This window comes from Bactrocera neohumeralis, chromosome 3 (genome assembly GCF_024586455.1).
Source record: "Bactrocera neohumeralis isolate Rockhampton chromosome 3, APGP_CSIRO_Bneo_wtdbg2-racon-allhic-juicebox.fasta_v2, whole genome shotgun sequence".
In the NCBI taxonomy this organism is placed as follows: domain Eukaryota; kingdom Metazoa; phylum Arthropoda; class Insecta; order Diptera; family Tephritidae; genus Bactrocera; species Bactrocera neohumeralis.
The window spans coordinates 19765783-19790844 of record NC_065920.1 but is presented as its reverse complement, the minus strand read 5'-3'; the positions used below and the strand labels follow the sequence as shown (position 1 = coordinate 19790844).

General features: G+C 34.4%; 1 protein-coding gene and 1 non-coding gene across 2 annotated transcripts in view; both read left to right on the top strand.

The window, feature by feature from the left end:
• The window catches only part of LOC126752947 (protein spaetzle 3), an 80423-nt gene that overhangs the window by 1003 nt on the left and 54358 nt on the right, over nucleotides 1-25062 (top strand). Inside the window, exon 2 of the mRNA XM_050463998.1 lies at nucleotides 2872-4208. Coding sequence (XP_050319955.1) covers nucleotides 3131-4208 — 1078 coding nt within the window. The 5' untranslated portion in view covers nucleotides 2872-3130. The remainder of the gene's footprint in view (nucleotides 1-2871; nucleotides 4209-25062) is intronic.
• Trnav-aac (transfer RNA valine (anticodon AAC)) lies at nucleotides 18438-18510 on the top strand. Its single transcript has one exon. It is a non-coding gene; the product is annotated as a tRNA-Val (tRNA).

Genomic DNA, 25062 nt, shown 5'->3' with positions numbered 1-25062 from the left:
TATTATGTATAATTAAAAAGTATTTAAAATATATGTAATATTAATGTTATAACTTAAAAAACATTTAGAGAATGCATTTTGAAAAAATATATTTTTGAATTATTCTTTTATTTTTTGATTTAATTTATAATAAAATATATAAAATTTAAATACTACTAAATTTAAAATTTAATTCGGTTTAATACAAACATGAATAAATAGAAAAAAAGTATTATTTATGAAAATTTTTTTCATACAAACTATGCAAATTACACGCGCATTCATATTTTTAAAAGTAAAAAAGAATTACTTAATTATAATTTAAAAAATATTTAGAATATGCATATTTAAAAAAAATATTTTTTAATTATATTTTTTTTATTTAATTTTTTTGTTACCAAAACTGAATGCACTGAATAAACTCCCGCTGTCAAATATAACCAATGTATAACCATTTTATAACCAAAACTCAAAATTTGTTTCAAATTTCTAAAAAAAATTGAATTTCCGTCGTAAAAATTTTGATGAGAAATTAGAAGCCTACATTTTCTGGTGCAAGTCTTTACAAAAAATATCAAACTAAAAGTTTTTAAATTAGAAAATAGAAAGAAATATTTAGTATGATAATGAAAAATATAAAAATATATACAAATTAAATCAATAATTCAAAAGAAGTTTATTTTAGCTGAATGTTTTAGTGCGAATAAATGCACCTTTTTGTTGAAAAAACACACATTTTTGTATAACTTCAATTTAATGAAAAAAAAATAGCTGCAGAGATAAGTGAATGCAGGTTCGTTGCTTAAGTCTTTTGTACTGTGAAAAACTATTACCTTCAGATAAAATAAACTTCCTTAGAATTATTGATTTAGCTTTCAATTTATTATATATTTTTTTATAGAACCAAAATATATTTTTTTATAATTTTAAATTAAAAATTTTCATCTTCACATTTATTCTAAAGACTTACAACAGTAAATTAAAGGCTTCTAATTTTACATCAAAATTTTTAGGGGCAAATTCACTTATATTTTTTTTCGAAATTCGAAACACAGTGTACCTTAGCCGGAACACGCTGGGTAAATTGGACAAATGTAACTACATATATGCAATAATGATATTTTATAAAAAAGATTTGAAAACTTATTATCATGAAGTTATATCGAAAAATAAAATTGTTTTAATTCAGAAATAAACAAGAAAAAACCTTAACTTCACTTGCATCGAAGCTATAATACTCTTCACAAATACAAAATATTCCTCACCTGAATTTGATAGCACAGTTTGCATGGCGTCTTTATGCCATAGCGACGCGAACAGAATTTTTTTCGCATATTACACCACATCCTCACGCAACAACTCATGCCAAATTTTATTAACTTATCTCGTTAAGACAGACAGACATATAGACGGGCATGGTTAAATTGACTCAGCTCATCATGCTGTTCATTTATATTTACATATTTTATAGGGTCTCCCTATCCCTGTTCAGGGTATAAAAATAGCAGAAGAGATAGGTAAATGCAAGTTCGTTGCTTAAGTCTTTTGCAAAAAAGGAAAAATCATTAATACAAGGAAATAAACAAAAATTGAATTACTTTTATTTCTAAATAAATAAATTTGTATTTAAACTCTAGCAAATGGTAAACAAATTAAAAATTTTTTGGTTACAATTATCACTGATATTTATTACTGAACGGCTAAAAAAATTATTAAAAAATAAATTTTTGATTGAAGCGAGTTTATAATTAAATACAAAAAAAGTATAAAATAATACAAAATATATATGTATTGATTGGAAATAAAAAAAACAATATTTTAATATAATTTACTAAACATTTTCTATTATTTGCGTTATATATAAAAGTGTATATGCACTGATACGAAAAAAAAAATTAAAATATTTTATCAAAAATAAATCATTATTTACTTTTTATATATTTTTTTAAATTAATTTTATTTTTCCTGACAAATAATTTATTATTTTTGTTTTTTATAAATATTTTATTAAAAATAATTAATTATTTACTTTTTATATATTTTTTTAAATTAATTATATTACTCCTGACAAATAATTTATTATTTTTGTTAAGATATTATAATATAATACATTATGATATCAAATTAAATATTTATCAAACAAATTTTTTATAATTTTTTTAAGAATAAAGATAGCAAAAATTAACAATTAAAAAGTACTTAAACTTCAAAATAATTCTCAAACAATAAACTATGTTCATATTAAATATATAACAACTTCCGAATTTTGAATTGAAAATGTAAAAATTTGTTATTTTCAAAAAAAAGAAAAAACATCTTTTAAATGAACTGAACTAAAACGTTAATACAAATATAATTCAAAATTATGACAAATATGTGAACACATTATGCGTGCGCTTAGTGCGCTTAGATAAAGCGTAAAAATTAGTGTAACACAGAAGTAAAAAAACATATAAAATATATCTTTATTATAAAAAATATAATATTTAAAGAACAAAAACAATAAACTAAAACTAAAAATTTTTTTTTCTTAAAAAGAAAATTTTTAAAGAATAAAGACTATAAGAACTTAAGAAATAAGTAACTTTTTTAGTTTTATGTTTAATTTCTTCAAAAAAATTAAGCAAAAATAAAATTAAATAAACAAATAATATTTTAATTAAATGGTTGTGGCCAGCTATTTAAAAAAATAACAAAATTACAATGAAGTAAATAAAAGTTAAACAAAATAAAATAAAATTCTCGTAAAATAATAAAAAAGGAAAAATTAAGGTGCTCAAAATTTTATTAAAATAAAATAGGCGCTAAAAAGACTTAATGCAAAAATAAAATTAAAACCATAATCTGGCTAAAATTGAAATAAGAAATAAAAATGTTCACAATTTTTTGCAGGTAATACAAAAAAAGTAAATACAAACGCTGCCAAATTCATAACAAAGTTCGTTGCTTAAGTCTTTTATATTAGTGACAACCAATAATTACTAAACAAATACAGTAAAAGTGAACAAGATTGAAAATAATATTAAACGTGAATTAAATTGAAAATAATATTGATTGTGTGTGAAAATGTGCCGCCACCAGCGTTGCTGACAAAGTCGACAAAACGAAAGCGCGCAAAAAATCCCGAGTGACTAACGAAACACAAAAATAAATGGCGCTGACAAATTTCTCGCTGCCCTTTGGCGCGCTGACGCAACAAGTGCCCACGTGGGGTGCAACCCTGCCGCCACTGCACCCTGCCCACCAGCTAGCTGCCAACACCAACAATTTACTCTACTCGCCGGCCGATCATCAGCAGCAGCAGGGCGACGACGCCGCACCGCCGCCGGAATCCGATTTCTACAAAAACAACCCGTATGCGCCGCCACAACTGCATCAGCAGCAACAACAACAACAGCAGCAGCCGATACGTCAATCATATCAATACAATAGCAACAACAACAATCACAATATACAAAATAATAATCGGCTGAAAAGCGGCAACACCTACTTGCCGCCCATACCGCCGCCCGGTGCGCGCAACACACAATTCAACAACCAAAAACAACAGCCGCAACAACAACAACAGCAGCCACAAAAGCCGCAACAACAGCACTATAGTCATTTCAGCATAAATCAGCAACAACAACAACAGCAACAACATCATCAATTACAACAACATCAGCAACAACAAATCAAGGGCAACAATGTCGCCTTCAAGGCCGCCACTTCCGTGTCCACCGTTGCTTCGGCCGCTGCAGCAGCCTCGGCTGGCGCCACTTCTACCAGAACCTACGGCGAAGGTTCGTACAATAATTTTGGCGCTGCAGCAACGCAACAGCTTCGCTCTCAGCCGCAACAACAACAGCAACAAAAGCAATTTTATAATTCCTATAGTCATAGCACTTCCTCATTTGTTGCACAATCACAGCAGAAGACTCAAACACAAACAAGCCAACAAAGCTATGGCACTGCACCGGTGACAGAAGCACCGCAACCGGCAGCGGTTTATGGTGCAGCACCAGTACCAACGTTGCGCACTGTAGATGACGTGAATGGTGGTGGCAATGATAGCGTTGGTGATATTGGTGGTGGTGATAACGGTGCCGGTGATGAGTCGTATCCACATCGCCCACCGGGTTTCACGCGTGTTCAAGCTGGCCAAGGCACACGCACACAGGTGCATGCTGTGCTCGATTACGATGTGGAGGAGGGCGAAGAGGAGGAATATTATGATGAGGGTGATAAAGGTAAGTGCTACTTAATATGATAATCTTAGAAATATTATATAAAATTGAGTGAGAAGATACTTTCGCTAGACTCTTTCGTTTTCTACGACTTTTCTACAATTCAGTCTTTCATGCAGAAATTTTTGATAAAACAGAAGGTGTTAAGTGGGCTTCTGCTCTAACCGACAAGTCCATTAACCTTCTATTAGGCAGGCAATAATATTCCCCTAAGCTGTGTCTTAAGTCTTGGAACACTGGCATCATTATTTTGTGGTAGTGTTGTTAGAAGATATACCAAAAAGGTTCTACTTATTGGCAAAGGAACCTTAGTAATATTTTGAGAGTCAGCCCAGGGCATTTTTCATGGTAAAGATAAGAGACATTGGGTAGCTGGGGTGGAAAAAATTAGGTATATTACCAAATCTACAAAGTGGCTGGATATGTGTTTGGTTACCACGTGGGAGCACAATGGGCCTGATAGAGACTTCACTGCGAATTTACTAAGTCTAATGTTCTGTATTACTAAAAAGCGAATATATTCTGGGCAATCCAAAAGGATTACACAAACTACACAATATATCATAATAATAGCCCTAAATTCTGATAGGTTTTGGCTTAGACTCATTTCTCCAACTTATCCTTATTACTAAACAATTATTATTACTTTTCCTTCACTTTTCAAACTGTTTTTTAACCAGTTTGATGTCTTTTCTATTAGCTTCTCATATGATATGTTTTTACTTTAGTTCTTAGCACATTAAATATATCTGAGAGAAATAAAAGTTTATCTGCAGTCTCTGAAACTGAACTAAATAATTTAATATTTTATATTACAAGGTTTTATTAAAAAATTCTAGACCTATATAATTTCTACCATACATCACTTCAGCCATTTCATCGCCTAACTCTAATTATAACTATTAAATACCTGAAAAAATGCTAGTGTTCCACAAGTTCATATAAGAAATATTTACAAGGGTGAAATCAATACATATTCTTTCTGAAGGATAACTATTTTCTGTCAATAAGGTTGTTTTTAAAAGAGATATATTGATAAAGATGGCAATTTTGAATAGAACATACTGGACTTACTTAAATCTATGGTATAAGTTAACCTGATACCACGAAAAACATACAAAATTGGTTCAAAACTTCACCTGATAGAAGGTACTGTTTTCATATACAAAATTTATACCCTGAACTGGAAGGTATAAAGGAAGGTTATGAAGTTTGTATAAATGATCAGGGTGATGAACTGAGCCGTATTAGCCATGTCCGTCCATCCGTCTGTGTGTGTGAAGGAGCGACTGCAGGCAATCGTAGGCAAAGAGTGATTGTGGCCTCGATCGACGTTCTGTTCACACTTTATATTGGGGCTTGTGCCACTTAGGGAGTCGCAATATGGTGGAAATCAACGATGATAGTCTTGGATCGCAGCATTGCAGCGGAATTACTGCGTTTCCGATGATGATGTAGAGAGGACAGGATATCTAGGGGCGAAGAGGGTTCTAGATGATAGAAGTAAGTGACAAGAGTGTTGGACAATAGCCTCCACGATCGGGTGACTTACGGGTACATCCAGGACGTTACGTTCTCTATGAGTCTGGTCATAGGCTTCTGAATGCATTCTTGCATCAGAGTCACCCATCTGTTAGGTAGAAGTGTATGTGTGTGGCGCGTGTTGAGCATTGGTTGCATGTGTGAATGTACTCGGACCTTAGGAATTTCAAAAGTATGGGGATTAGGCAGAATGGCGGTCGATTAGATGTTAACGATGTGATTTCCACTATGTCGAATAGTTAGGCTCGATTGGTATGTGGTGTTTAACTGGGAATTGCTTTCTGTGAGAATGGTGTGTGCATATAATGAGCGTATGACATCCAGTCTCTGATCACCAGTCCAGAGCAATATGGAAACTCAACTGATAGAAGTTTCGGCTATGAGGTCTGACCGAATACTTAATACTGGTACCACGGCAGCTGGAGCTCTTGAAGTACGCTAACTTGGTTGTTATGGTTTAATAGTTTTAATGCTGAGGAAACTGAACTTTTGTCAGTTAAATATAGAGTTCAATTGCAACCGGATGCAGATCCAAAGTAAGGATCTCGAACCCTCACAAGCTGGTTAGAGTTTGCATTTCACACTACCAATTGGTACTGAAAAATACTTGGCATTTTCAGGGCACTGATCAATTGATTTTATCCGGAGTAAGGCTGTCGTCAGCAAGTACCCACGTTAAACACACCGGTCGTTGTCTTTCAGTATATAGTATATACGCGAACTAATCCCTAAGTTTTTGAGATATTGACTTAAAACTGGGCAATTGACTTTTTCTTTCCTAGAAACTACTTCTTTGTCGGGAACGCCGATATCGGATCACTATACTCATCGGTCAAAATCAAACTTTGGTATTCAAACATTTTTCATTTAACGAGATACTTTCACGAAATTCAAGATCACGATCGAAATTAAGTTCTTATAATGCTATTTTTATACTCTCGCAACAAAGTTGCTAAGGAGAGTATTATAGTTTTGTTCACATAACGGTTGTTTGTAAGTCCTAAAACTAAAAGAGTCAGATATAGGGTTATATATACCAAAGTGATCAGGGTGACGAGTAGAGTCGAAATCCGGATGTCTGTCTGTCCGTCCGTCCGTCTGTCCGTCCGCCCGTGCAAGCTGTAACTTGAGTAAAAATAGAGATATCATGATGAAACTTGGTACACGTATTCCTTGGCTCCATAAGAAGGTTAAGTTCGAAGATGGGCAAAATGGGCAAAATCGGCACTGCCACGCCCACAAAATCGGCACATAAGCCATAAATAAAGATATTAAAGTGAAATTTGGCACAAGGATCGCATTAGGGAGGAGCATATTTGGACGCATTTTTTTGGAAAAGTGGGCGTGGCCCCGCCCCCTACTAAGTTTTTGTACATATCTCGGAAACTACTACAGCTATGTCAACCAAACTCTATAGAGTCGTTTCCTTCAGGCATTTCCATATACAGTTCAAAAATGGAAGAAATCGGATAATAACCACGCCCACCTTCCATACAAAGGTTATGTTGAAAATCACTAAAAGTGCGTTAACCGACTAACAAAAAACGTCAGAAACACTAAATTTTACGGAAGAAATTGAAGAAGGAAGCTGCACCCAGGCTTTTTTTAAAAATTGAAAATGGGCGTGGCCTCGCCCACTTATGGACCAAAAACCATATCTCAGGAACTACTACACCGATTTCAATGAAATTCGGTATATAATATTTTCTTAACACCCTGATGGCATGTACGAAATATGGGTGAAATCGGTTCACAACCACGCCTTCTTCCAATATAACGCTATTTTGAGTTCCATCTGATGCCTTCTCTGTATAATACGAGTATATACATTAGGAACCAATGATGATAGCGGAATAAAACTTTACAAAATACGGTATTTGAAAAATATGTAAATGACGGATAATGAAATCTCGATTATCACTTTATCATGCGAGAGTATAAAATGTTCGGTGACACCCGAACTTAGCCCTTCCTTACTTGTTTTTATTTGTGAAGCATATGCTAGCATCGGTGCAACCCTATATACCGTTTTTTCTTATTTTTTTTATGAAAATATACGATTTAATTCAAACAAATGTTCGGTATCCAATTTGTGGTTAGAACCGTACTTTGTTTTAATTTTCTTGTTACGAGTTATTGAACTACATAACCTCAAAAATTGTCACAAAAATCTTGGTAATTAATTAATATCTTAATACTTAATATATATAAACCATTATGCCATTATTTCTGGCTTTTGTTATACATTTTATTATATTTTATAATACCTCTTGAAACATCTTAGTATTTATTCTTACGCTCTGAATGCCCATGAAGGTCAACGTTCCTTGGCTATTGAAAATCAAAACAAAAACAATATCACATTATCAATTTTTAGTACAAAGCTTCCAGATGAATCTCATATCAAATACAAATTGAAGGCGCGCGACACATGGGAAGGCGTGATTCACGCCACAATACAAATTCACACAGCCATACACACACTTAAATAAATTAATTAAATTTGCCTAAAAACTCGGAAGTAAAGTTGTTTGACATCTAAACGAGTCGAACTTTGCATTCGCGACAAGCAAAAATATCCAACTTTTTAATGCTAAAATACTGCACAACCGATGGCAGACATCGGAATATTTATTGCCTTTGATTTTTGTTTCTTTCTTCTGCTTTTTTATTAATACTACTAAAAAAAGGCAACAAAAATGAAGACAAATATTTGTTGAAATGCGTGCTTTTGTTGGGTTTTGTTCAATATTTACTCCGAGGCGAGTGTTGAAGTTTGCTGAGCGTATTGAGTTACGCCGCTTTTGTTGTTGTGTTTGTTATTATTATTATTATTATTTTTAATTCAGTTTTGTTTTTGTTTTTACTTTTGTTGCTTTAACTTTTTTTCTTTGCTATTGCCTATGCTAATGCTATTGTGTTCTTATATACTTTAATACTTTGCCAATCGTGCGCTCTTTGTGATAAATGACAACGCGTAAACAGCTTTTGTTGTTATTTACTTGTCGAACTTAAGCGACTTAGATGAACAGCGCTGCATGAGCTGGTGGAAGTGATACTCGTTCTACACAAAAAAAAATAAAAGTGGTTTATGCTTAAGGTGGGAAAAAATACAACCCAGTAGGCAATTTTGGTAGTTAATAACGAATTATAAGCCACCATGATCCTTTCACTACCCCGACAAAAAAAGGGGTTTTATAAAAGGGTCAGACTTCAGTAAAGCTTATTATATTTCATTATTAAAAACAAGCTTCTCAAAAGATCAATAAAATGTTTGGAGTCGCATAACCTTAAGAAGCACACCACAGATGCTCGGACAAGCACCAAAGCAAAGACGCAAACCTTCCATTATATAAGTATAGCGCATACAAATTAGATAGAAATCTTAACTTCGCTATTAGCTGGAACATCCTTCACAGATAAAAAAAATTTCCATACAAGAATTTGATTACTTTGGAGAATGAAAAGGACTTCCATTCAAGCACTTGATTTTGATGATTCAGTTTTGTCTTTTCTTGGGGAGAAAAAGACGTTTGCAAAATTTCTTGTCGATATCTCAAAAACTAAGAGACTAGCTCGCATATATGCAGACGTTCAGACAGACAGACATGGCTAAATCGACTCAGAACGACACGCTGATCATTTATGTATTATATAGTATATACTTTATAAACTCTCCAGTGTTTTCTTTTGGGTATCACAAAATACCAGGGCAAACTTAATATACCTTGTTCAGGGTATAAAAAAGAAATGGTATAATAGGACTGTTCTCAAATCCTGGCAAATAACTTCAAGCTTCAAAAGAAGTCAGGCGGGGCCAAATCTGGAGAGTAAAGTTTTTACTATAATTCATCCACTTTGGTCTTGGCGAAGGCGGCTGTGTGAGCCGATGCTTATGGAAACAAACGAAGTTTATCTTCGACAAATAGGCACATTTTTTGTGTAGTAGAACTTCGAACCGTTTTCTCATTCCCCAGATAGTTTATGTAGGTCAAACCCAAAAAATAAGGGACAATCTTTTACAGGTCGGTTCGGCTAAATAGAGAAGCTGCAATCTTCTATAAGAGTTTACTGCTGCTGGCATTGGTACCAGTATAACACCAACAACAATTTGGACTGAGTAAACAATTGAAAGTCCTCTCTCGACGAACAAAGCCTAAACCCAGAATTCATCGTTCGTTGCCAACAGCCGCATTGACTTTCAGCGAGTTAAAGACATCGAATAAACATATTAGGACGGGAAAAGTGAAAGTCCTCTCTCGACGAACAAAGAGGAAACATGAGAACAAAAAGTCCCTTCATCGTTCCCGTCCTGCTATATGATGCGATGAAACTATACGAGATTTACGACGACATTCAAACATAGTTGAAAGCGAGTCAATATGGACAATTAGTAGTGGTTTTTATCTTGAAATCTTGCTAGGAAGTCTTTGTAGTTTTCCATCTTCCATAGTGTTTACAATTTTTGAAAGGTGCGACTAAAATCTATTGTTCTGTAGTTCCTTGGTCATTAGTTTTGTTCCAAAACTCTTGGTTTCGTCACTCTAATTTATTCGCAGTTTACAGCTATCTTTAAACATTTTTTATTTAATTTCGTCAGTGAGCCGAAAGCTACTGCAAAAGTAACATTTTAATAAACATACTACATATATACATCTGTATATGTATATACACGTCTGTCATATAACCATTTGCGGCTGAAACTGTCAAACGACTTTATTCTTGCAGTCTCCGCAGTGCTGGAACATCACATTTTTGGTATTTATATAATATGTTATAAATATCTTCATATATGTATGCCGCTCACTCATACACATGCACGCACGTACATACATACATATCTACACATATATGTGGCTTGTTATTTAGTTTACCGCAAACGACCTTGCCATTTACTTTTATAGGCCTTTAACCTTGCACAGCTGTGTGGAAGATATCATCAACCTTTTGATTGGGAATGTTGATGTTATTGTTGTTATTGTGATCTTCTTCAGTTGCTTTTGTGAGCGATGCCGTTGGGATTTTTGTTGATGTTATTGCTGTTATTGGTATCGATTCGCTTACTGCATTCTTCTGCCGTTTCAGCAGCTACGTTGGTAGCTATTGTTGTTGTTTCTGTTGCTATCAGCCAGCTGCTTCTGACGTAATTAAATCTTCTTCCTATGCTATTTACAGACACGCGCTTACTTTTTTTAAGCCATTTAAGTAGTCGCTTTGACTATGAGATTTTTTGCTGTGGTTGCTGGGTTGATTACTTGACTTTACCCTCTTTTTCGAGTCAAATTAAGTATTGGCAATATTGATTTTTTGAAGTATTTATATTTTCAATATCTCTTTATGAATTTTTATTGTTTTTTGTTACTTATTTTTTTATTATTTATTAATTTTTATTATTATTATAATTTTTTTTTATTTTATAAAATTTCTGAAATAATTTTTAAAAATTCTCTTTTCAAGCTTGTCCATTAGTTTTCGAGCTATCGTTCTGAAAGTTTGCACACCTCCTTTTCTTGCCAAGGAACTACTCATTTGTCAGAATCGACGTTATCGGATCACTATAGCATATAGCTGCCATACAAACTGACCGATTTAAATCAGGATAAAGATTTTTTTACCCTTTCTGCTATAAGAAATGCACCTATGAAGGGTATTATTGCTTTAATGCAATCGAAGTTAGAAGTTACCTATTTTTCTAATTATTCTTTTTTTCAACTTTTTTTTAATTTTATTATATTTTTTATAATTAATTTATCGTTCGTTTTGTGCTAAACGTGCTCCACTTGTTCAACTCGCGTTATTTATTATAGTCTTTTGCAGATTTGTATATTTCAGACACGTGTATATATTATAAATATATATATATATAATGGTATATATAACTACAAATAAATATCTGTTCATCTATATGTGTTTCCTATTCATTATGCTCACATGCATTGCATTAACTTTTGCTTTTAACATGTTTTAATTAAACCTGTGTGGCGGCGGCAAGTAGCAGCTCATGGCTACAAAGCGTAGTCTATATAATCACAGAATCTGTGAACTATTTTGAATTGGTTGCTATTTAAGTTTTCATAGATTTAAAACCGGTTTTTATGCTTCCCTATATTTCTAGGTGGGGTACCACTTATATACAAACTAAATATTATTGTATAAAAACACCTAGCATTATTAAAAAAAAAAAACAGCATTTGCAGTTGTGTTTGTAGTATTACTGATCAATTTAGTATTTATTAGTAGTCGCAGCTACATACATTAGCAACTTATACTACTTGTATACGCAGAAGACAGATATGTCGATTAAGGAAACATGCCAGATTAGTTGAACTTTAAAAGCGAGATAGCAAAGCGTGAGTAAAAGATATAACAAAACAGTTTATAGCACGCTAGCGCAAGTAGTGTATGTGAATTATGGATTTTATTATTATAAACCGAAATTTCGGGATCGGTACTGAAAATAAATATTTTAAAACACGGAAAATATAATAGAAGAACGTTTTTAATAGTAGAGGTATTTATTAAGAATAATACCAAAATTTCGGTTTTTGTCCCGAAAATAAATGTTTTACTATAATTCAACGCAAATTTAATGAAGAAACAGTTCTTAATCAGAGGAGGGGAATTCGATTTTTTTAGAATACTAACGAACTTTTCTTTAAATTTTACTGAAAATTCAATGAGTAAAAAGTTTTTAGCATTCTCTTTTTTTATGATACCGAAAATTCGGTATTGATCCCGAAATAACTCAAAAATTCACTGAAAATGGAAGAAGTGAAAATTTTTTAGAATTTTGAAGTATTTTAGAAACGATACCGAAATTTCGGAATTGAACCAAAAAAAAAAACAAAATTGTTTAAATTAACCGTTAATGTAATAAATGCACAGTTTCTAGCGTTTAAAAATGATACCGAAATTTCGGGATTGATGCCGAAAAACTTAAATAATTTTGTTTTTAGTTAGATTTAGTGGGAATTAAATGATTAAAAAGTTGTTGCATTTTTAGTTTTTTATAAACAATACCGAAATTTCGGGATTAATTTCGAAATAATTCAAAAGTTTACTGAAAATTGAAGAAGTGAACATATTTAGCATTTTAAAGTTTTTAAAAATGATATCAAAATTTCGGGACTGATCCCGAAAAATAAAATTGTTTCAATTAACCGTAAATAAAATGAATACAAGGTTTCGGATAAAGCTTTTTAAAATTGATAACAAAGTTGTTTAAATTCACCGTGAATGAAATGAATACAAAGTTTCTAGCATTTAAAATATTTAAAATAGATACTGAAACTTCGGGATTGGAAGATTTAACTAAATTTATTAATCTTGAAATTTTTTTTTTTTTTGACAATACAACAATAGATTTATATATTTGATTTTCGGGATTAGTTATGTTAGTGTGACTGTAAATAAAAAATATTAAATACAAATAAAATCAATAACATTACATTGATTAATAAATGTAATCGAGTTAAAGAAAAATTATCCCTGAATTTCGGGACTGGTCACTAAATAAAATTTAAAAAGTTTCAATACAAATTGAAAGCATAAAATATAGCAATCAGACAGGATAGTTATTCAAAGGTTTTTGAAATGTTTTCAGATAATTATTCCATAGTTTTCAAAACTGTTTTCGGCAATATTTTCGAGTTCATTCCCAGCTTGCGAACTCTTTTGAAATATCTGAGATCAAGAAAACTTTCCTTTAAACGATGAAATATATTATCCAGAAATATGTATTACACTTATGATTGTGGGTCAAGGTAACAATTGGAAGTAAGCTGAGTATTATATAAGCGACCATAAACTAGTTCTGACTATTTTATTGGCTTTCTAAAAGAGTCGTAGAAATGAAAAACTCCTAATTCGGGGCAAAACAAATCTGAAAATTCGAACGTAGTTGCAAAAATTTGTCAGTGATTTAAGAAGCATCATCCTTCAGCATTTGACAATAAAAGTCATTGAAATATTTATATAAAATATTTTTGTTTTTTGTGAACATATTTTATTTACAATCTATATCAGAAATAAATAACTATGAATTTTTTTGGAAAATCAAAACAATACCGGGCTTACCATATCTAACAAAAGCCATTAACTGTAATCCAATATATTTGCAATTTTTCACTTAACCTTTAGCTGTTTTTACTCAGCCCTCGGTGTCCCCTTGCAGTTTATTGCTTTTTAAGATGAGATAAATTTCAATTAGTGAAATACACATATTTATATATACGTATATAGAAGATTTTTCAGAATTAGTGAGTTACTGTGTAAGTACACCACTTCATACCCAAATATGGCGCATTATTTTCGATTTTGAAAAATTAGCAACTTAAGTGGTTTTTACGTAGTACCATTGCACATTTCAATTCATTCGAAATCTAAATGAATTTTATGCAAATTAAAATAAAAATGATATTTCGTGAGTTACTACTTTGTTATTTGTGGCTAGCCATTAAATAAAATGCTGTGTTTCAAATTTAAATTAATTGAATTAGATAAAAAACATTTAACTTAACTTAAACGTTCAGTTCCGAATAAACCGTGGAACTTAAGATTATTCGATTTACTATATGTCTTTAAAACTCTTAATCACCACTTAGCCTTGAAAATAATAAAATAAGAAAATGAACGAAATGTTCCTATACGCTGCCGAAGATCGTTCAACTAAACTATGAAGCCATGGTAGGAGCCTTTGCCTTAGATTTTAACTTCAGATTCTTGATAAAACCGCTTGATTTGTAATATTTGCCACTGTTTCCAATGTTCCAATTTGAAAGAGATTAGATTGCTGGATATAAACTGTCTACAATACTCATTTAGATTACTGGATAGAAAAAGCCTAGAATATTTATCAAATACAATAAATGGCGCTTGGCTGTATCTCACTTGGAAGTATCTCATATGTATATACCTTTTTTAATTTCAAAAAATCGAAACTTTTTTATTGCTTTATCTTAAAGAACAACTCCTTGAGCACATTTTCTCAAATTTTCATAGAGATTCGAGCAGTAGAAAAAAAGTTAAAGCACTTCTAACCGCGCGCCTTGTCGCGGCCCCAAATCCGAGCGGCCAGCGTCACGTGCGAATTGTCCCCGCAAGGTTTTGCCAAAAAAAGGCCTCTAAGGGAAACAGCCACCCCTTAAAAACTATTTGATATTTTTCCACCATAATTTCGCACAAACATTGTTAATAAAGTGTACTATCAACATTCGTGTAATGAAATAATTGCTACATACCAAAAAAAAAAAATCCAAACTTTCCTTTTTTCTTCGACAAAGAAGGTATATAACCCCTAAAGGGTGGCTGCGTGCGGTCAGGCGACGGCAAAACTGTTTGCAATCAAACAATGTGGCATTCCTCAGAAGAAAAGTATCCAGATCTTTATATTGCTTTTTGTATACAAAACATTACGAAAAAGATGAAATGGTGAAGTTAGAAATGACTGACTTCTCCACCCGAAAGTTGAATTCTTTATGATGAATCGCCTCAAGTAGAGACCTTATAAGTCCTAATAGATTTCATTATATATTTTCTGATACACACACCGGAACAAGTTCATATCTAAACATGTCATATAATGATATTCGATTGAAGTGAAGAGAGGTTTTTTCTGATTCAGGTTTAGGTATTTTAACACTTCTTTCTCTTAATTTCAAGTTTAAACGCTCATGACACACTTTTTCATGTACCTCGCGATACCGACTATAATTTTTACATAGAAATTCGGGGAATACATAGCAATGAGGGGAATCGAGCAAACGGTTGGGCTTAAAAAAAGAAAATGTCAAAAAAGTTATACCCAAAGTTAACTTTTTAGAGCAGTACGTGGACGCTCAAAATCGGTAAACTTAGCCGAAGGTTTAACTTTCTCGCGAGTTAACTTTTGCGCGATTCTACTGTATTTGGATAATATCAGTAATAATGCGGTCGATGAATATTGGATCGAGCGTTCAGCTCCATTTATAAAGGATGTTCAAATATTTATATGCCTCAACAGATCCCCAAAACTTCAGCTAGTGCCGCTTAAGCGCTGCTTTTACTTACAACAAATTTAATACGACTCTTCTACAACAAATTAATGACATGTGCGCCGCATTGCTTTGACTACACGTTTAAGCCGGTTGTACAAAAAAAAACAAAGCCGTAATCACTCATATCGAAAGCGTTTGAAAGAAATACACCAAAAGTAATACATACGAACAAAATGAAAATCAAAAACAAAAAGCCATCAACAATTTGTACGAATATATGTATGTAAGTATGCGGATTGAAAATAGACTCGTAAATCGCCGATTTGGCAATAAGTGTTAAAAAATGGTGAAGTGTAAAAAGGTTACAAATTTCATAATTACAAACTGAAAACACTTGTCGGCACGTTTCTCGGAAATACGCAGACATCATGTATTTATGGGTCCATGCGTCGCGATGTCTGTATGTGTGTGTGCATAAAATGTAGAAAATGGTTTATGAGGTTAATTGCTTTGAAGAGCGTAAGCGCTCGAGACCCCTTGCAACAGCTTGTACACGCTTAACACACATACTCACATTTACATAGATGTGTAAGTACTTATAAATACCGCAAACCGACGTCAAAGGAACAATAAATTTCGAGTTAAGCAAAGATGAGGCCGCAACAATAACAATAGCAAAGGCGTTTGTTAATTTTTGTTGGCATTTGCTTATGGTTCGAGAGTTATGGACGCGTGTGCGTAGCATTAGCTGTTACATAACTGTTATTTAAGGACTTGGCCATAGCATTCAGTTTGCAGTTGCATATTATAAGTTACATATATGTATATATGTATATACAATAAATACATAACAAAAATTTTTATTTTTATTTTTATACCCTGAACAGGGTATATTAAGTTTGTCACGAAGTTTGTAACACCCAGAAGGAATCGTCGGAGACCCTATAAAGTATATATATAAATGATCAGTATGTCGAGCTGAGTCGATTTAGCCATGTCCGTCTGTCTATCCGTCCGTCTGTCTGTCTGTATATATACGAACTAGTCCCTCAGTTTTTAAGATATCCTTTTGAAATTTTGCAAACGTCATTTTCTCTTCAAGAAGCTGCTCATTTGTCGGAACGGCCGATATCGAACCACTATAACATATAGCTGCCATATAAACTGAACGATCGGAATCAAGTTCTTGTATGGAAAACTTTCACATTTGACAATGTATCTTCACGAAATTTGGTATAGATCATTTTCTAAGGCAACAATGTAATATCCGAAGAAATTGATTAGATCGGTTAACTATAGCATATAGCTGCCATACAAACTGAACGATCGGAATCAAATGCTTGTATGGAAAACTTTCACATTTGCCAAGATATATTCACGAAATTTGGTATATATTATTTTCTAAAGCAACATATGTAATCTCCGAAGAAATTGATTAGATCGGTTAACTATAGCATATAGCTGCCATACAAACTGAACTCATAGTTATTAACAGAAATGCACCTGTGAAGGGTATTTAGCTTCGGTGCAACCGAAGTTACCGTTTTTTCTTGTTTTCTTTATTTTTGTTGTTTTTACTTATTTTTAATATTTGTTTCAAACGCTTGCAAACTTAGTCGTTTGTCATTACTATAAATCAGTTTTAATAGATACAAAAATATCTAAGTTATTCAAGTATTTGGGGGAAATCCCAGCCAGTTTGACCGAAAGGCATTTGCGTGGGCGTTGACTAATGCGAATTGGAGTAATTAATTTTGCACTCTTCAAATGCGATTTCCGCATTTCGTTCACGTTGAAGTGGAGTGAGTATTTTATGTTGCACTTATTTAGATATTTATCTATGTAGATTGAAATATATTGCCTTAGCGATGTCAATGTCGAGCTTGGTTTTTTCTCAAGTTTGTCGCAGGAAGTATTGCATATCTTAATTTATTGCAGTCTTACTTGATAGGCTTTAGGTATCATGATATTGTGCAATAATCTAGTGAATACTGTCTTATTAGGCTAAGGAATATATTATTTTGACACGAATTTATTACAAAGCTGTCGCCATAAAGATACACCAAAGTCATTAGTAAAAAAGAACTCATAACGGACTAGTCTCTTTAAACTGCATGCCTAAGATCAGTAATCTTCTCGAGTACGAGTTTCTACTCCTTCAACATTTCCTTAAGTTTTCAGTTAGAAATGGAAGAGTTGATTATTTGACAATAGATTTTTATTCAAAACTTTGCTCTGGAAAATTTGCTGGCTTTCATTTTTAATTTTATTAAAAATTTCATTGACTACGAGTTGCTGCGATAAGCCAAGTCGAAAGTTGTAAAAAATAATCGTGCGAAAATGATCGTGATTTATTTCAGTTTTTTTTTTGATGAAATGAACATTTGAAGTTACCGTACGTAACATAAATAGCGATTGTATGTCAAAGTGGTATACTATACATACTCCAACAAAAATGTCAAACTTTACGATGTGAGATTGCCAGATTGCAACATTAGGTTGCCAAATTCTGAAATATAAATGACAGCCTAGGTACAAATGAACCATATAAGTATGTACGTATAACAAACTACTTTAAATCTTTTAAACATTTTACTTAGGTAACAATAAAGTTTGTAGTCGATAGCATGTCTGTTTTGCATTTTACTTGCAAGTTCTTGTTGTTTTCGATTTGTCTTGTAATTTGTGTTTTTTGCCCAGACTTCTTAGCGCAACTGTTTCCGTGGTGTAGTGGTTATCACATCCGCCTAACACGCGGAAGGCCCCCGGTTCGATCCCGGGCGGAAACAGATATTAATTTTTTGGTGATAAAAATAAAAAAAAGTTAGCTGAAAGAATTAAATACTAATAAAGAGATAATAAATATTCACTAAGAATCATTGTTGAATGGAAAAGACGAAAACTGCATATATCGATAGCTTGGCACAATCTTACATACAGCTTAACTCTTAACTGTAGAAATCCCCAATATTTTTCTTTTTTGAGAGATATCAGCATAATTAAATGTATATGCTTTATAGTCAGACATAACTCTTAAATAAATATAAGCAATCACTAAATGGCATCTAATACCACATTCCGACCGACATTTAATCACTAGATTTAGGCTGTTGAGTGGATTATTACTGGGCTTAGCAAGATTTCGCCTTACAAAAATCACACTTGTTAATCTCGTTACTGAGGAGATTTGCGGCTAATCTATTTGAAATCTCCCTGCGTGACTCTGATGTAGCGCCAGCTCTTTGTCAGAAAAGCTTATCACATTATCACAGCTGATTTAGACACTCTTGTCTCTTCTTACATAAACAACATATCTCTAACCACACTTTATATTCATGTTTTATATATATGTACATATATATATTTAGCTATTCATATAAATATTTAAGTGACAGACACGCCATTTGTCGCACGTTTCAGTCGTTTTTAGTTCTTTCATCACCACACACATGCTTTTGTTATGACATTTATGCCCACAAGTCATTTGTTTTCTTTCTTGTTCGCGGTGTGCGCCTTGAAAAGTAGACAAACATAATTTCCCACAAATGTTTACAAAGTGTTAACAAAAGCGATTTGAACAAAAGTGAATTTAATATGCCTTTTTTTAAGAAAATATAATTTATGTCTAAGAAACCTGCGTGTGACAATTATGCAACATTATTGAAGAGTGAAAAAAATCGTTTGCTTTTAAAATTTTCAGTCAGAAATATATTTGAAAAATAATCGATTTAACTATGTATGTATAAATTATAAGTGAATACATATATAGTACATATATTAATTTAATTAAGAATTTTAAAGTACTTAAGCTCACACCACTTCATCTAGAAACCAGTGGGGTAGCAGTATGTGGCTTCAAACGAAAGCAGAAGGGTGTGGCAGAGGTAATGTACTCTCATTCCATGAATGCATCAAGTGGTGTAAAACCATTGCTCTTCTCCCAAAGGGCAGCATTAAAGCATTAAAAAAAGGGTGAACTTCACCAAAAAATTGAAGGTTACCCTTAACAGAGAGGCTGAATGGAATGATTTCGAGCTACTGCTTAAGGATAGTCAATCAAATGGTACACCGACGACGGGAAAACGTTGAAGGGAGTTTGTGCAAGAGTCGCTGAACCACGCATCAAACTCTCCATATCTATGGGAAGTTTTCCGTGAATTTTTCAGGCAAAAATCTTTGCCATAAGTCGGCAAGTAGAGCTAAACTTCCAACGCAACCATCGCAACACTAACGTAAGTATGTATAACCATACTTAGCGACAGTCAAGCGCCACTTAAAGTAATATCTGTCTATGAGATCAAATCGCTACTGGTGCAGGAGTGTAGAGACCAGATGAATAGTCTAGCGGAACGTTAACAAGTACAACACATCTGGGTGCTCGGTCACAAAAGTATAGTCGGTAATGAACTGGCTGATGTGCTCGACCGCTCCGCAGCATCCACCAACGTGGTGGGACCTGAACCTTTCATCGCGGTGGCTCCTCATACCATAAAGAAGAGCTCTGCAAGGAAGAAAAAGTAGGGAGAGAGAGGTATTACCAACAACTGCAAGGCATGCGGCATGCCAACTTGCTAAAGTGGGTTATAACCTCAGCAGCCGCATTCTAGGCTGGCCACTGCAAGCTGAAGAAGCACTTATAGAGGATTTGTCCGGAAAGTAATAAGACTGATTTTCTTCCGTCGTGACTGTACTTCGAAGCGTGCACGCATCGGCTGGATTCGGTAAAGTGCGTTCCTAGCTAACGAACGAGCGGCTGGAGAGTCAGGACAAATATTTTCGAGCAGAGCAGAGGTACACGGTTAAATTCTGTATGAAACTGGGTAAATCTGCAACAGAGACGTTTGATATGATCAAAGCAGGCTTACCCAGATGTTGCCTTAGCAAGAAGTCGTGCGTTTCGGTGGCAACAGTCCTTTTTTGGAGAGCCGAGAGGTCGCTAATGAATGAGCAAATTCAAAAGCATCGTCCACCATGAATTTGTTCCTCTTGGACAAACCGTCAACGCCAAGTTTTTTGTGGAAGTCCTCAAGAGACTCAAACAAAGGGTCAATCGGGTCCGACAAGACAACGCAGCCGATTGGAAGTTGCATCACGACAACGCCCCGGCTCACACCGCCTCTCTTTTGAAGAGCTACCTAACCAAAACCAGCATCCCAACACTTCTGCAGCCGCCCTACAGCCCAGATGTGGACCCTCCGGACTTTTTTGTTTTCTTGCCTGAAAAGCCCGATCTTGTGAACAGGTACCTAACCAAGACCAGCATCCCAACACTTCCGCAGCCGCCCTACAGCCCAGATGTGGCCCTTCGGACGTTTTATGTTTTCATGCCTAAAAGGGCCGATCAGACGACAGAAGGGATCCAAGCAAGATTCACCTCGGCTCTCGAGGCTATTCAGGAGAATAGCACTGCATCTACGCAGAAGGAGCCTATTTTGAAAGTTATTACTTTCCGGATATAACATGGGCCTAGCTTCTTGCGCAAGTTGATAGTTCTGCGTCAGGGATCCTGAAATCCCAGAACATCTTCTAATTGACTACATAGTAGCAGACGCAGGACAAAGGCCCTGGTATTCATGTTTTCAAATACGGATCACATCGCCTTATTAGCACCTATCAGTTATCAAAAAGCTGTGACTAGGTGAGTCTTTGTGATTTAGGAGAAGGCACAATAGACCTAAAATCGCGTTGCAATCCTAGTCCTTTTATCTTATCTTATCTTACTTATGACCTCCAAAAGGTAACTGAGAAGACTTTTCTGCAGGCTTTAGACGTGTCGATGGGCGGGCTAAGCCTTAACACGAAACTAATTTGAAAAGCATTTAGTATATTGCTCTCGCATTCACTCATTAATTCAACTGGTCTCCCTCCAACTAAGGCAACATAGGCCGCAAAGCCTTAGCGCATCGAAAAAGCTGAAAAATATTACGACTTATTCAATGGAATTATCGTCGTTTGCATTACAAATAAACATATTTTGTAATAGTGGCTCTTTGCTCAGGAGCTTGAGAAATCGATAACCAATCAGCTGTCTCAAAATCACTTTTTTATCCATGAGTGGTATAGTATGTCCAAACAGTATAAATACCTGGAAACAATATAAACTTCAAATAGATAAAAAATTTTCGACAAGATAAATTACAAATATAATATATAAGTATGTATGCACACATATTTTCGAAACTATATATAGATCACACTGTCTATACAATTTGGGGAATTCCCAAATGAAATCATTATTCCTGACGGAACTCTTTTATGTTACTTTTTACCAAAAATAAAAGATACAAAAAGTCATCCACCCGCAACACCATGTTACTACTCATTTGTATATATGAGCTACTATTTTTACCTTTACACAAATCCCACGATGCTTAAAGAAATACCGGAAAATCCCCACTGAGTCACGCTGGGTCTTTTAGCACTGCTGTTGAGCAAATTAAAGCAAGAAAGAAGTAATTTTCTCATTTCTATTTTAAAAGCATTTCATTTGCACCTAAAAGCGTGCGAGTTTGAGGGGTATAATTGATGGGAAGAGGTGCGCAGCTGTCAAAAAGAAAAAAATTGCTAAGAATATTGCGAGCACGCTCAGACAGACGCTGTCAATAGTTCAATGATACAATGGACAGCTGGACGTTTGAGTGATTCGCCAGTTAATCGCTTGCGAGTGCGGGCGGTTTGGGTTGCGTGGCGTTAAAAAAACTGGACGCTGACAGATGTGGCGTCGGAACGCGTTGAGTGGTGCGAAGTGCTAAGTGGCGGCGCTCGCGAATGACTTTTTGATTTTATTTTTTTTTAATATTTTTTTTGTGTTATTTGTGGTTAAAAACTAGAATATACGCAGCAAAGCGGGCGAGTACTTGACGCTTGTCGCTCAACAGTTTAAGTTCGAAATAAACAAGCTCATTACATATGCAGAAGAAGTGTAATTCTGACGAGTGAATTTTATATAGAAACTTGCCTGAAAGGTCTCTGATTGCCTATCGGTCCGCCGGTCCGACACTTGATTCAATTGCTGGCGCTGGATTCGCAAATGTCGATTATTGAAGTAATTGAATTTCAATTGATCTCAGTTGTGTATATAGTAGAGTATATTTTTGACTTTTTTATCCGAAATTAACATTTCGATGTTTCTAGCATTACTAATGAATCTACTCACTTATTCCCATCTTTATGGCTTGAATTAATGATTCTTTGCAATGTTGTTGCTTTTTCGGTTTTCTTGATTTTTTGCAAAAACGTGATCGTTTGCTGTTGTGTTTAGTCAGCACTGGAGAAAATTATTGATGGTTGACAGTAGAAATGTTGGCATTAAACGATTTGAAATTGGTTGCTTATTAATGATTGATATAGTTATTTCCTTTCGAGTTACTCCTTTTTGGCTTAAATTGGCGGAATTTTGGCTATTTATTGTATATAATTTCTACACATTAACCTTAATTCCACTACAAACTGACAAAGTTAAACGTATTTAGAATATCTTCGCGAAGGTGGAACTTTTGAAAAGTTCCAAGAAGATCCGACGTTTTTAGCCAAATTTTGGTCAGCGGTGAAGCCCATTTCTGGCTCAATGGATATGTAAACAAGCAAAATTGCCGCATTTGGGACGAAAAGACATCTGTAGGGTTTCAAGAGCTGCCATTTTATCCAGGAAAGCTACGGTTTGGTGTGGTTTGTGGGCCGGGTGGAAACATCGGTCCATATTTCTTCAAAAATGATGCCAGTGAGAACGTAACCGTCAATGGCGAGCTTTTTAATGATTGAAATTGAAGCTCGCCTCTTCAGCTGCCGAAAAATGATGACCTTTTAGTTTTTTTTATGAACGAGAATAAAAAGAAGTTATTCGATGATTCTTCACCTATCACGATGTCATAGACGTGTATCGAAACACTGTTAACCTATTTTTAAACGTTTCTATCGACCAATTGCTACGAGCCTTTTTTCAAGCGATTGACAAATTGTGTTGGATCCAATATGAAAGAATTCTTCTACAATCAAATGTTCATGCAATATTGAATAATATACTATATATTGGTCCCACCAAAGCCTGTAGTTATCTTAAACCCAGGATAGGTGGCATGACGATCTGGCAATGTCAGTTTGCGCACAGCATCAATAGATTCCGGAATATCAACGGATTTGGATCACCTTCATGAAATTCATCTTGGAGTGGTTTTGATGAAGCTTCATCGTCAAAAATTGAATTAAGTTCATCTATGCACTGTTGCTGAGTTAATTCAAGTCGATCGTTTTTCCCACGCAATCATATATGGACAGCTCCCTTAACCGGACAAAAACACTGCGACGATGGGTGTCCGGTTATGAAGAATTTCACTTATTTTACTTGACGCATTGAATAAAATATGTATAAAATGCGCCTAAAAGACAAGTTTATTTCAGAATTCAATCGTAGCTATCAGATATCTGCACATTATTTCCTCTTAAGTGAAAATACTTCTTTTTCCTTTTTTAAACCAGCTTTTTATCTCACAACCCTAACTCCTAACCTGGGAAATCCGCCAACAAAGTTCTATGCTAGTCTTATCGTCCGATAGCTCTCCTCTCCTTCTGAGTGAAGACACTTGAGGCCTTCCTGTTCCCGACCTTTACGCACCACCTGATTCTAGCAAACCATCAGCATATCTTCCAAAAAGTGCACAGCACCACCATAGCACTTGGCGTCATAATAGTTCATGGCCACAACCAAAAATCATTCAGCAAGAGGACGATCCTCGTAGCGTTGAACTTGTCAAAAGCTTTTGACACTACGCTACTTGAGGACATCGCAATAGCCACGCTCCCAGGGTTGAAGTGGTGGACTATGAACTACTTGAGCGGCCAACAATCATCCGTACTGTTTCGAGGTAAAAACTCTAAATTGAGAATAACTATGAAACAGGAGATTCAACAGTGTGGTGTCCTCTCCCCGTTGCTGTTTATCTTCTACATCTCGTAACTCTCTAAACCTCTAGAGGGAAGTTCTATCACCTCGTACACTGATGATTATACGATAATGACGGCGAGTAATGGAATCGATGGCATGTGTAAAGGGTTATCTCTTCGACATTTCTCGTTTGACAGAACCAAACACTCTCCCCACTAAATCCACAGCGACCATATTCACTAACTGGACGCAGGAGTACAGACTTGATATTATTATTATATTAAATAGCAGTCGATGGTGTTTAAACTCCGACTGTCAATAACCCTTTTAGATGGGTCTCGAACCCGACAAAGGTGGTTAGTGTGTCCATTTCATACTGCCAATTGGTACTTAAAATGCCTAGCATTTCCAGCGCACTGATCAACGCATTGATTTGATCCTCTATGCTTTTGAGCGCCGT